At 44.4% G+C, this 13,220-nt stretch overlaps 1 protein-coding gene across 3 annotated transcripts in view; it reads right to left on the bottom strand.

Moving 5' to 3' along the window:
• The window catches only part of LOC134406271 (protein kinase C and casein kinase substrate in neurons protein 3-like), a 42,389-nt gene extending 30,299 nt beyond the window's left edge, over window positions 1-12,090 (bottom strand). The window contains exons 1-2 of one of the 3 annotated variants that reach the window (XM_063137614.1): window positions 11,945-12,090; window positions 11,755-11,837 (exon numbers count right to left, since the gene is read on the bottom strand). In XM_063137614.1, the coding sequence (XP_062993684.1) occupies window positions 11,755-11,794 (40 nt within the window). In that variant the 5' untranslated portion in view covers window positions 11,795-11,837; window positions 11,945-12,090. Of the gene's footprint in view, window positions 1-10,336; window positions 10,415-11,754 lie in introns of those variants that run through there. The other 2 variants (XM_063137613.1, XM_063137615.1) reach the window with 2 other exon arrangements.
• Between the last annotated feature and the right edge of the window lie 1,130 nt (window positions 12,091-13,220).

The following is a 13,220-nucleotide window of genomic DNA, read 5'->3' as shown; positions in this document are numbered from 1 at the left end:
CAACAAATGAAGGAATACAGCACATTTATGATTTAGGGTTTTTCTTTCTGTTTGTTTGTTACTTTCTCTTTTCTTTTCCTTTTTGTCTCCCTTTTTCTTTTTAATCATAATCATAATCATATATTTATTTCATACCTGCCTCTCCCTTTGGATCGAGGCGAGGAACAACAGTATAAAGGAATCAACACGTCTTTTTAACTTTCCTTTTTCTACTTTGATTAAGCCTAGAAGTTGTATCAATCAACTTTAATTTTTTTTCTTTGTACATTATTTATATTCATATAACCGTTGGTTTGATATTAACGTTTAGGGGATTGTTTGTATTCATTCCTTTTTTGTATCACTTTAAATAAAATATTTTTTTTATAAAAATATATCCAGCAGGACTCTTCTTTTGTTCTTAGGTAAAGGTTTCTGGATTTAAAAATAACTGGCATTGGATCCAGATTTAGTCATAAACTGCAATCCATACGATTTAAATTATTTGGGACTAACTAAATTCCTATTGTTTCCAATAGGTCTACTCTAATAGGTTCATCCCACGTACCTGTTTCCCTTGAATTATCCCCTACAGTGCTAAGATGGCATTGTTGTTGTTGTTGCTAAATCACACCCTGGGGCGGCAGCGCTCCTAAGATCCTTTGCAAAGGTTTAAGGGGGGAAATGTAAAAAAATCATAAAAAATCAATGGATGACCCAATCCGATTCAAATTTGGTATGCTTCAAGCTCTCCTTAATATCTCTTACTGTGCCAATTTTGATGTCTTTATCTTTAAAGCTTACGCAGATGTAAGCATTTGTTTAAATTTTCTTTAAACACATCAAATCCTGCTCCTGCCAGTCACCGCTCGGAAAACAACAAATGTTTCGCTCAAAAACTACTGTATTTCTTCGATTCTAAGACGCCATCGATTGTAAGACGCACACTAATTTCAGTACCACCAACAGAAAAAAAGCTTTGATTCTAAGAAATAATAAACGCACCCGTGATTCTAAGACGCACCCCATTTTTAGAGATGTTTATATGGGGGGAAAAGTGCATCTTAGAATCGAAGAAATACGGTACTAGCAAAATACCTCGATTCTTTTCCCTTTATAGCACAATTAAAGCAGGATGCATGGGAGTACTTCACAGTCAAAGCAGATTATAAACTGGAAAACTTCAGAGTACTTCACAATTAGCTTCACCCCACATACCTGTGGGGTATATCCCTATAGCACTAAGCTGTTGTTGTTGCTACCGGGTGGCAAGATGCTTTGCATACCAGGAAGTGGTTTTTTTGGGGGGGGGGAATGTAAAAAAAAATCATTAAAAAATCAACAGATGACCCAATCCGATTCAAATCTGGTATGCTTAAAGCTCTCCTTAATATCTATTACTGTGCCAATTTTGAAGCCTTTATCTTTAAAGCCTACGCAGATGTACACATTTGTTTAATTCATATCAAATCCTGCTCCTGCACCCCAGTGGCTGCTGGGATGATACGCTCGAAATCTAGTATCAAAATACGGAGAGTCTTTTGCTTTTATAGCACAATTAAAGCAGGATGCATGGGAGTACTTCACAATAAAAGCAGATTATAAACTGAAAAACTTCGGAGTGATTGCACAGTATAACGCTGGTGTGATAAAGCTCAATAAAAGAAGATTATAAACTGGAAAACTTCGGAGTCCTTTGCACGCAGTTCACAGTGATTGCACAGTATAACGCTGGTGTGATAAAGTCTAAGTATAGCTAAAATCTGGATCCAACCCCTGTTCTTCAGCTTTGCTGATGGTAATCATTAAGGGCCAAACAGCCATCTGTCAGGGATGCTTTAAGGTGGATTCCTGCATTGATCAGGGGGTTGGACTCGATGGCCTTATAGGCCCGCTTCCAACTCTACTATTCTATGATTCTGTGAAATCCGTAGCTAACAGCCACATCTCACCCACCCCCAATTTTTATTCTAGAGTAGTTGCAGGGCTCCCAATTTGGATCTTAAACTCCCTGCTACCCCTCATGTTGGTTCCTAATCTGGATTGGGGGCCCTTCTCCTACTCTAGAGTAGGGGTGTTTCCGATTCATGCAGCCCAGATGCACGGAACAGAACAAGCCATCACGGCACACACAGAGTTCCACTGCAACTACAAATAACAGCGAAAAAAAGACATAGCGGCTTGATAGATTTAAAGGAATGCCTGTCTTGGCCCTAAACTACACGCAGACTCAACGAGGGCTTGGCAAGAGGGTTGTAGAAGTTCATGTTGGTTAGGAGGAAATTACTGATGGATTTTCCACTCGTTTCTTTGAACTCATTTCAGGAAATGTGGCAGTCTTACCTAGCAAGGAAAGCTGGCCGTGGGCCTGACTAAAATAAGCACTGCAGTTGGGAGGAAGACGCATTTACATTTAGCAGTGTAAATCAAGACCCAGTCACAATTTCAAAAAGAAATTTTCCAGCTGCAATCCTTTACCCTCTTGCCTGGGAGTAAGCCCTGTTGAATGCAATTAGATTTACTTCTGAATAGACATGTGTCAGCCTGCACATCCAGTCTTCCAACTCCATTTTAGCACCATCCGTTTGCAAAAATATATCTGTGAAACTGCCCAAAACAATTTGCATATGGATACTGGAGCACCTCTGATTTCCTGGCAGCATTGAGCCACTGAATTAGCATGTGTCAAGTAGCAAATTAGCAACATACTGAAGTAAGAAGTTAATAAGCTGGCTGCCAGCGGGTTGCCACTGTGTCCAAACTGCCCAAAACAGCCAGAAGGAGCAGTTGTGCAAAGAGTCCTCCCCCTACCCCCACCAATAAATCAAGAAGACTTTTATTCTGATAGATGGTATTAAAGTAGGGTGACCATATGGAAAGGAGGACAGGGCTCCTGTATCTTTAACAGTTGTATAGAAAAGGAAATTTCAGGAGGTGCCATTTGTATGCATGCAACACCTGCTGAAATTCCCTCTTCATCACAACAGTTAAAACTGTAGGAGCCCTGCCTAGCATGACCAGATACAAAAGGCAGGGCTCCTGCAGCTTTAACTGTTGTGATGAAGAGAGAGTTTCACCAGGTGCTGCATGCATACAAATGGCACCTCCTGAAATTTCCTTTTCTATACAACTGTTAAAGTACAGGAGCCCTGTCCTCCTTTCCATACGGTCACCCTAGGAGCCATGTTGGATCAGATCAAAGAAGAACTGTCTGTTTGGGTCCCACACTCTGGAGCAACAGAGAACAAGTTTACTCCATGAGCTACATGACACAGGCCTTATAAAACAGAATCAAATATTCATCTTACAAAAAAGACATGTAGGAATATTACACAGCAGATTTAGAAATACTGGGTGAGCATATAATGGAATAACCCTTTAAAAATAACAATAAAACAAATAATTTAAAGCATGGGTGTTGAACTTCTTTCATCGCATGGGCCAAATTCCATTTAAAAGAATCTCTTCGGGCCCAGATTCCAGTGGTGGGCGGAGCCAAAGGCAAAAAGGGCAGGGTTAAAATACCAGCACATTTTAGTTTACAGGGTCCTCCTGCCCGTACTAAGCCTTAGGAAAGGCATTTCAACTTTTTAGAACCAGGGTGGGGTGGGGTGGAGAAAACTGTACAAATGCTGTGAAATCACCAAACAATTGGTGGCTGAAGGAAAGAGCGCACGGCCATCTAGGGAATACAAGAGGTTAGGATTTGTCCGCGATACTGAGCTTCTGTACCTGATTTAAAGGGAAATCCAACCCCAGCACCACCTATTAATTATAAAATTAAAACTGGAACGTTAGCTGAAAAGCTTTTCCCAATTGGGCGCCCTCCGGATGTGTTTGACTACAGTTCCCACCATGCTAGGTGGGGATTATGGGAGTTGCAGTCATTTGGAGGGTGCTTAGTTGAGGAAGCCTGCTGCTACTACAATTCCCCATTTCCTCCTAGTTCCCAAATGATACTCTTCCCCCTCCCCTTTTTTTCTGTCTATGCTTGGCCGGCTGTTGTGTGTCCCTCCCTCCCTCCCTCCGTCCCCATTCTGCCTGCACCCTCCTGCAGCTTCCAAACGGCCTGCCAAGGGATCTTGGCCTGCATCGCTTGAAAAAGGACGGATCCACTGTCGGCACTTTTGTCTTCAGTGCCGGGTCGGGTGGAAAAGCCATTTGAAAAGGGGAGGGATGCGTGCGGGAAGGGGGGAAGCTGCAGATGGGGGAAACATGTGTTTGCAGTTAGCTGAGGACCGCAGGCAGGAGAATAAATAGCAGATTGCAGAGAAAAAACGGCACGGCAGCCGCAATGTCCAAGGCATAGGTTTGTAGCGAAGCTGCAGAGGAAAAGATCCAGGATCTGCTCAACTCCACAGGATGCTACGTGTAAAGAACTGTAGCCCCCAAATGCTGAAAAGTTATCTCCTGCTCCCTCCAATCTCTAAAACCGATTTTAACCTGGAGGATTCAAAATAATAAACCAGTGGTGCAAATAATTATTTTCAAAAACTTAGGAGCCAGTGAGTCCGTCTAGGAGCCAGAGTGCTTCCTGACCTAAGATGACAGTGGCTAGGCCTATTTTTTCCTCCACCAGAGCCATCTACTAGGCCACTGGAGGGACTTACTAGGTGCCTGGAGTTTTGCACCTGTGAGACTAACCTAAAGGCAGGGTGATAATCATACTGGCCTACCTGCCAGGATTGTTGTAAGGCATGGCAAGGAGAGAAAGGCTTTGGGTAAGAACTGGATGTTATTTCCCTATAAGAGGCAGACACTTTCTGTGGTTATACACACTGCACATCACTCCATGCTTAACACTTCTCTCGTAATTATTGGTGCTAGATAAGGAATTATGATTGTGTTTCACACATCACTGAATATTTCACTACTGAATGTCCTCAAAGCAGCTTCGCCACGTTAAGTGCATGACACAATACTGGAGGGCGTAGGTGGGTATTGTGCCCTCCATTGGTACATGCAATCTGTTATTTTACTTTTGTTTTAAACCCTCAAATACATGCACAAAAGAAATATATTGAGAGGTTGTTCAGATATGCCAAAAATACATCACCCGAAGAGGGTGGTGTATTTTTCCTATTATCTTAGATTTCCTACTATTTTAGTTTTGCACATATGCCAGGAACCAAATTTGATGAAGTGTGGTATATAAATATTTCAAAACGAAGTAATAAAAATGGGCTGATGTGTCCTGAAACCCCTTGTTTTAAAGGGAATCTGTGGACCTAAAACACAGGTCTGCGCTCATTCAAAATTGGGCCAAATTTTAACATTCTGATTCTAAAAAAATAATTTTGAAAGTTTAACTTCACAATTAAATATTTGAGAACTTTAAAAAGGCTACAGGTGCAATCCTGAACTCAAGTTCTGCCAGCTATGCGGCCATAGGAGTTAGCGGGAACTCTGCTATACCATTGAATGCAAGATATGCCAACGGCATGCCAGATACGCTGGAGGAACACTCGGCCCAGTTGTCCCACTGCTCAAGACAAGCCAGCGAAATCGCTAAAACATGGCAGTGCCATCATGGGGCTAGCAAAGAGGAGAAGCATCGTTTGCCACACTTTTACTGCCACAAGCCACCTTGGGAGGGCTTTCGCCCTGAAAGGAGGCCAAGAAATGTTTTAAATAAATAAATAATCTATAATTCTCCAGACCACAGCGACTCCCCCAACATTGGTACAACTTTACCTCAGCCCTGGATTTGGTGCAAAGAGCGCCCCTTCTATTGACTTCAGGGGAGGGAGATGCCCTTTACCTATTATGGACTACAATTCCCAGGATTCCTGACCGTTGGCCAAGTGGGAATGGGCTGATGGAAGTTGAAGCCCACAACATCTAGAGGGCACCAGGTCGGGCAAGGGAAGCATAAGATATGGTACAGCTCAGCTTGCCATCACAGCAAACCGAGCCAGCACATAAACCCCACACAGGGCATAGATTACAACAGGGCATAGAGCAGAAGTGCAGAGAAACATAATTACCTACCCAGAGATTAATTTTAGGTGGTCCAATAAGTAAAACCATCGAGAGAGCTTCGGCTATTGGGCAATATAGAAATGTAATAAATAAATAAATGATTAAATAAAATAAAAATGCCAACTGAGGTCAAATTGAGCACTTCTGCTCTATGCCGACTCAGGAAGTTTATATTTTTATACCACCCAATAGCAAAACTCTCTGGGCGGGTCACAACAATTAAAACCATAAAATACCAAACAATGAAATTACAGATGAAAAATACAATTTAGAAGTTTAAAAATACTACCAACCGTAAGCAACCAACAGTACAAAAATTTAAAATACAATGCCAGATAAAAATAAACTGAAAACCTAAAATGCCTGGGAGAATAAAAAGGCCTTCCCCTGGTGCCGAAACAAGTACAATGTAGGCACCGGGTGAACCTCTCTGGGGTGCCTCAGCAGAAAAAGGCCTCTTTTTGTAGCCACCCATCTCACTTCCTTTGGCAGGGTCTCCCAGAAAAAGACTGCTGAATACTGTGAGTTTCTCTACATGCACGATTTATTGCATGTTCAGGATTGGCCCAGGGGCTGAATTTCATTTTGGAGAAGCTCTCCATAGCTGGGGACAAAAGAAGTGTGGCTAAAAAAATACCAGCTAAAATATGCTAAACATGGTCCAAGCTACACATTCGTCTAATCACACAAATGGAGCTATGCGTAATAGTTTAATTTATCTTCATGAGAGTGGGTGTAGCCCCACTTTGGATCAAGACCATGGTGCTCAGGGTATGTGTATGTTAAATCTTTCCCTCACTCATTTTCGTCCTGAAATTCCCACCCCCCCACCGAGACGGAAGGGTGGTTAAAAAGGAGGAAAAGGTCTCCATTGCCTCCAAAGGAGGCTTTTCCTCCTTGTTTTTTAAAACACCCCTGCTGAGGGTTGAATTTCAAGACAAAAACAGGTGGAGGGGAAATTTAAACCCACCTCCTGGAATGCTTTGGTCCTGATCCAAATGGGGTCCATGCATGTTTACATAAAGGTAAACAAAACTATCACGTGCGGCTTCATTGGCCGTAAGCCTAAGCAGAAGCCTTAAAAACTTTTAGAATGGGGGGAGAGGAACTACACAAAAGCCAGAAAACCACCAAACGATGGGTGGCCGGAGGAAAGGAGGTGGGGGAAGGGAACCCTGGACAGCCATAATTGAATCCCATGCAGGCTGTATTTGGCCTGGAATTCTGCACCCATGTCCAAAAGGGTACATACACTGACAATCACTGCAATCTCCCACCTGCCCATGAACCCATCACAGTCTTCCTTCTCACACCCTTTTTTCTCTTTCTCTCACTCCCCCTCACAAATATACTTTCTGTGTGCAGGTCAGGGACTATTTCTTCCCATTGCTGTCTACTGCCAATTATTCTACCTACATCTCCCCTTGTAGCAATGACCAGGATGCTCTCTCTGTGGGGTTATTAATCTATTTATTCAAGGCGGGCTCCTTCATTCTTACAAGCTCCACAACGCTTATTTCACACCATGCATAATTTTATACACTTCAATCATATGTCCCCCTTGCCGTTTTTCTAAACTAAAAGGCCACAGACGTTGTAACCTCTCCTCGCAGGGGTGTTGTTCCAGTCCCTCTGATCATTTCTGCCATCCTTTTCGCCACCTGTTCCACCTCTATAATATCCTTTCTGAGATACGGTAAATGGAACTGTACATCATATTCCAATTGTGGGCACACTACAGGGCTGAATGAAGGCATTACGATATTGCCAGCTTTATTTTCAACCCCTGTTCGAATGATCCCTAACACAGATTTCACCTTTTTTCACAGCCTCCTGGGTCAGTGTTTTCCCTATGACCATGACCAATAGACAGTCAGTGCCAGCTCGGTTCCCATCAGCATATATGAGAAGTCAGAATTCTTTTTGCCTCAACGTGCATCCTTTTACACTTACTTCATTGAATCACATTTGCCATGTTATTGCCCATTCGGCCATTTTGGAGAGATCCTTTTGGAGCTGGTGCTGACCCCTTTTTATTTTAAGCACCCTGATTAATTTCTTTTCAGCAGCTGCAATCTTCCCCATTTATGCATCTTCCCAACAAGTAAGTCTGCACCCGTTGGATTGCTGCCTGCCATAGGAATCCTGCCATGGGGTTCAGGGAAATGGCATAAATGCAGTTCTAAACATTCTGAGAATTTCTCAGTTTAAACACATCAACTCAGAAGAACCCTTTAAATTCAGGGTTTTGGCCTGCCCAACCTACTCCTATTCCGAGGCCTACTTATCAGGGGTGGGGAGGGGAGGTTTACACTGTCTCCATTCACCCTTCCCCATGGCCTCTATCACTACATTAAAATCCTGCTCCCCTCCTAGCACTGGGATCCAGCTCTCTGATTTAATTTCATTTTGGCTTCAGCTGGCTTTTCCACAAGCCGAAAAACTGGAAAAATATAGAAGAGGAGAGAAGGCAGGCCCAGCTGGCGTTGGCGGGAATGAGGCAGCGGAGGAGGGCTTGGGGTCTCTTGTAAGGAAAGAGCCCCCCCCCCTCCAGCCTCTCCTAACCTGGCTTCACAGCCTTGGGTTTCCATCCAAGAAAGAAAAGAATAGGAAAGAAAGATGAAAAATTAGCGGAACTGCCAAAATTGTGGCCGTCTCCTCCTTTCCCACAGTAGGGAGGAGTGGAGCGGGGTGCAATTTGTATGAATGGCCTTGCCAGTATGGCTCAACTTCCCGAACTCAGTCCCCACCCAATATTCATTGGATTGTTCCGCACCCCCACCCCCACATTACCAAATTGGAGGTACCTGACAACCCCCAAAGCCATGCCAATTTGTCCCTGTTCCAGTCTGTCTAAAGTTTAAACACATCTAATTTGTTTCATTGGTTTCTATGGGCCTGAGTCATTGTTAACCCTGAACTGCCCCCCTCCAAACGTACCAGTTTTCCTAACAGCTGCTTTGGAGACAACTGCTCCATCTCTAAACCCCTCTGCGCAACCACTGCACCCCTCATAAAAACACCCATTCAGTCCCGCCAACGTTATAGTCGCCCCAAAAGCCAAACTGCATAAACGGGCGAACACACGCTGCTTAGGTGCTTAAAAGATTCAGGGCCCGAGCCCACAGGACACAAATCTACATGTGCTAAACTCTATCTATACACGCACTTTCAGCAATAATTATGAGGATTTCTTTAAGTTTCACAGGAGACAAAGTCAGCCCGTTAATTTCTCATTCAAATCAAATCAAATACATTCTTCAGTTAATTTGCATACGGCCCCAGATCATCCCAAACCAAGGAAAAAGTTTTTTCTAAGCTGAATTGCCACGCAGGGGGAAGATTTTTTGGGAGGATCTTGCAGCATGTGGTGGTGAGGGGAGGGTCGAGGTAACAATCTGGGAATTAAGCAGAAGAAAAAAAAAACTTCTATTGGCATCATTGCACACTGTGGGCTCCGTGGAAGAGATCCAGGGCCCTGTAAAACAGTTTCAGGCCTAGCAACAACACACCTGGGCCTAGGCCCACTTGCGCTCCCTGTTAATTTGAACATTGCTTCACATCACTGCCATCTATGGTCCAGGAAGTGCACGGCATCACAAGCGCCATACACAGCCACCCCAGTATTAGCCACGTCCCCACAAATTGTACAAACTCCCCGTGAACATCCATATGGCACTCCTTGTCTTAGCCTAACCTACCTACCAGGATTATTGTGAGGATAAAATGAGGAGTGGAGAGAAAAGCATGTGGACCTCCCTCTGCTCCTTGGAGGAAGGGCAGGATAAAAAAAAGATAAAATAAAATAAATACGGTAGCCCCCCTAACAACAGCAACATTTCACTGCTTTCCAGCTACACAGATATCCCATTTGTCTTTCTGTGCCCCTCAAACACTGCTCACAGCCCTTCAAAATGGATGTACCCTACAAAACAGAAGTGATTTTTGACACAAGTGAGAGAACAATTTCCAGGGGGCAAAATATCAGACGTATCTCTTATGTGACACAGAAGCCAGCGGAGTCCATTGCCAAATATCAATCTATGGCCTTTCCAAAAACCAGGGGTGGTACAAGCTGATGGGATGCAGCTGTGGCACTGCAACTCCCAGCCAGCCAGCCAATGGGAAGGATGATGGGAATTGCAGTCCAACAACATCCAGAGGGCCACACATTCCACACCCTATCACAAACCCTAGACTTCTCTCTCCCCACCCCGGCATTTTCAGTGTCTCCATAACATCCATACATTAGGAAGACTCCACCCTGCATTTCCACCCACTCTAGGACACTACCCAACTTCGTTTTGGGGCAGCCCACATCTTTTCCCGCACCAAATGCAATTCTGCTTCATGCTAGGGAATAAAGGAAACTTACCCTGAGGAGAGGCCCCCATCCTGCCTCTCTACCCGTCCTCCACTCCTGCTGTCCCAAAGCAACAGATGGTGGCAGCTGAGCCGTGGGACGGCGGAGGGGAGAGAAATTGGGGCAGGTGCCAGGGAGGTCTTAGCTGTGCTGCTCTTCCCTCTGTTGTTGCCTCTCTCACATTCCCTTGCTTACTAGTTCTCCATCCGTGCCTGCCACACTCACTAAATCACAGCGCCACCCTCTAACCATTTAAACTACTCTTTATTCATCTGTCTCCAAATGCTCTCCCTATTCGTATCTAAAACTGCTTCCTTTCTTTTCAACTTTCTGTCTGTTTCCTTTCTATCTTTTATTCCAGGGAGTAGTTATATGGACTATCTTTAGGATTAACATCTCTCCCTGTCCCAGTATTCCTCCTATCTTTCTCTCTTTCCCCCTCTCTCTTCCTCCCTTCCTATCTCCCTTCTTATCTAGCCCCTGCCCCAATCCTATGTGTGTTTACTCAGAAGTAAGTACAGCAGAGTTCAATGGGATATACTGCCAAGTAAGTACAATAAAGAATTTCGTTGCGCCTTAACAACTAGCAGATTTATTGTGGCTTAAACCACAATAAATCTGTTAGTCCTTTAAGTGCCACAAGGCACTTTTTTGGTTTTCCATACAGCAGACTCATGCTGCTACTGCTCTGGAATGCGTCCCAAGGTAGGATGCAGATCCAGCAGAGATACACGTGGAGCGTTGCACCAAACCAATTAGTGTGTGCTGCCTTCTTCCTGTTCTAATTAAAAATAATTAATAATCATATAATGCCTACTACTTTTTCATCCGAGCAACATTCTGATCCTACGTGTCTTTTGCTATGCACTTTCTCCCTGCACCTAAGGTATCCTCTATGCATCGATCATTGCTTTGGAACTTTCAAAACATCATCGTTAATTTCCCCCACAGTGTAAGACATATTATGGCTGAATGAGTAAATGGTCACGCTCATTGTATTTTCCAGGTGCACGCAAATAGGCTTGCCATCTTTACCTCATTCATCCTAGTAGAAAACACCATGAGGCTGGTTGAGTGACTGTTCCTTTTTTCCTAGTGGGAAAACTGACACTGAGAACTAGTGGCTTGCCCAATTCACTGACAGCAGAGGAAGGATTTGAACCCAGCACACTGTGTACTAAGCCACACCGGCTCTTGTCCGCGACTCCCTCTTCACATAGTAGCACACATATCATTTTATGCTCCTCCACTCCTTACGAAATCTCTGCTGCTTTTCTTTTCTCCACACTTCTGCTGTACCTCCACTGCTCTCTCGCTTTCCCGCTGTCACATTCATTCCCCATTTGTCCATTTCACCCTCATTTTTCTTCGCTCTGGCATCCGCCACACTGCTCCCGCACGCACGCCTCGCACACATCACTTTAACTCACCCTTTCCCCCTTTCTCGTTCTCTCCCGCTTTTTCTTTCATGCTGCTGCTGCTGCTGCTGCCTCCACTCCAGAAGAACCCAGATCTGGAAAGAGGGGTAGTTGCTAGTTGGAAGATGGATTAAGGCCTGGAAAATTCCTGGCTGGGGAATGTCAAACTTCAGAGGGGAGGAAGGGGGGAGAACTGACACACATGTTCTGCTTAACCCTTTGCTACTAAGTCTTCTGTTCAAGCTCAAGCCGTTTTGCAGTCCCACAGCCCTGGGGACACTGCTATGGGGGAACTCCCAGATTCGCCTCCCCACACAACGTCCCAGACAGGCATAGAGTTGTTTCCTACGTGCTGTCCGGGGACATTCCTGGCCACTCCACGCCCCGACAGCTGCCACAGCTGCACCCCTGGATCTTTTCCAAAACCTGGGGGAGCGGACCTCATCTATTCCAGGAGCGCAACCTAGCATACATTCGGGCAGCAGATTCCAAATATTTTACTAAGATGGCCATATGTGTGTGTTTCTTCTCAACCGATGTTTGGTCAAGGACCCCAGAAGCAAATGTTTACATGCTACAGCCTTGGGGTGGCAGATGGGCAAAGTTCCACCCTAAAAGCAGCAAATAACTGTAATAGAAAAATCTACAATCAAAGAAGCTGATCTGTGCAATAGGAATAACTTAGTAAAATTGCCATTAATTATTTTCTTTGCATACATCATCCCAGGCGCACTATATGAAATGTGTGTGTTGGAATTCAGGGAATGTTTGTGCCCTGTGTGCATGTGTATTTTTGTTGTTGCAAGAATTAAAGAAGGAACACAGAAACAGCAGGAGCAGAGGGCAAGGTGGGAGAATAAACGCAACTAGATCCAATGTCTCTGGGCTTTTCAGCCCCTTAGTACAGGAATTCCTACCCACACCTCTGCCATCAGCAAAAACTGGCCCACTTTTAAAAAATAAAATCTCCCCAGCAATAAGGACTAGGCACTTACTGTTTTTAAACGAATGAAAGGATTAGCTTCCCAAGGTTCCAAATTCTGTATTAAGATGTAGCGTTCTGTGTGTCAGTGAGATGGGTCATCATGGTGCAGAAATCTAGCCTCACTGTGCATTGTCACCAGGGACTCTTGCAGATATGTTTTGTGACTCTCTGCAATGGCTATCACGACTCGCTCCTGCCGCTGGAGAGCATTATACTGGGGTTTGCAGAAGAAATCTTGGGGCTGGCCCCATGCTGTCCATGTGGAGAGGAACTGGGGGAGGAAGAGAAGGGAGCCACTTTAGGGTCCTTCGTTGTGATTTTTTCTCCCAAGGCCAAGCCTATAAATATCCCCCGCCCCATCCGACACACACCCATCGCCTGGCTCAGCCTCTGAGGGCAGGAATTCACAAACCATCTATTTTGAGGACGTATCTGGTTTCAATAGCTAGTGGTGCTACTTTGAGGGCATGAACTACCCAGAGGATGGGTTTGT

This window comes from Elgaria multicarinata, chromosome 11 (assembly GCF_023053635.1).
Source record: "Elgaria multicarinata webbii isolate HBS135686 ecotype San Diego chromosome 11, rElgMul1.1.pri, whole genome shotgun sequence".
Lineage (NCBI taxonomy): Eukaryota > Metazoa > Chordata > Lepidosauria > Squamata > Anguidae > Elgaria > Elgaria multicarinata.
This window is presented reverse-complemented; position numbering and strand designations above follow the sequence as displayed.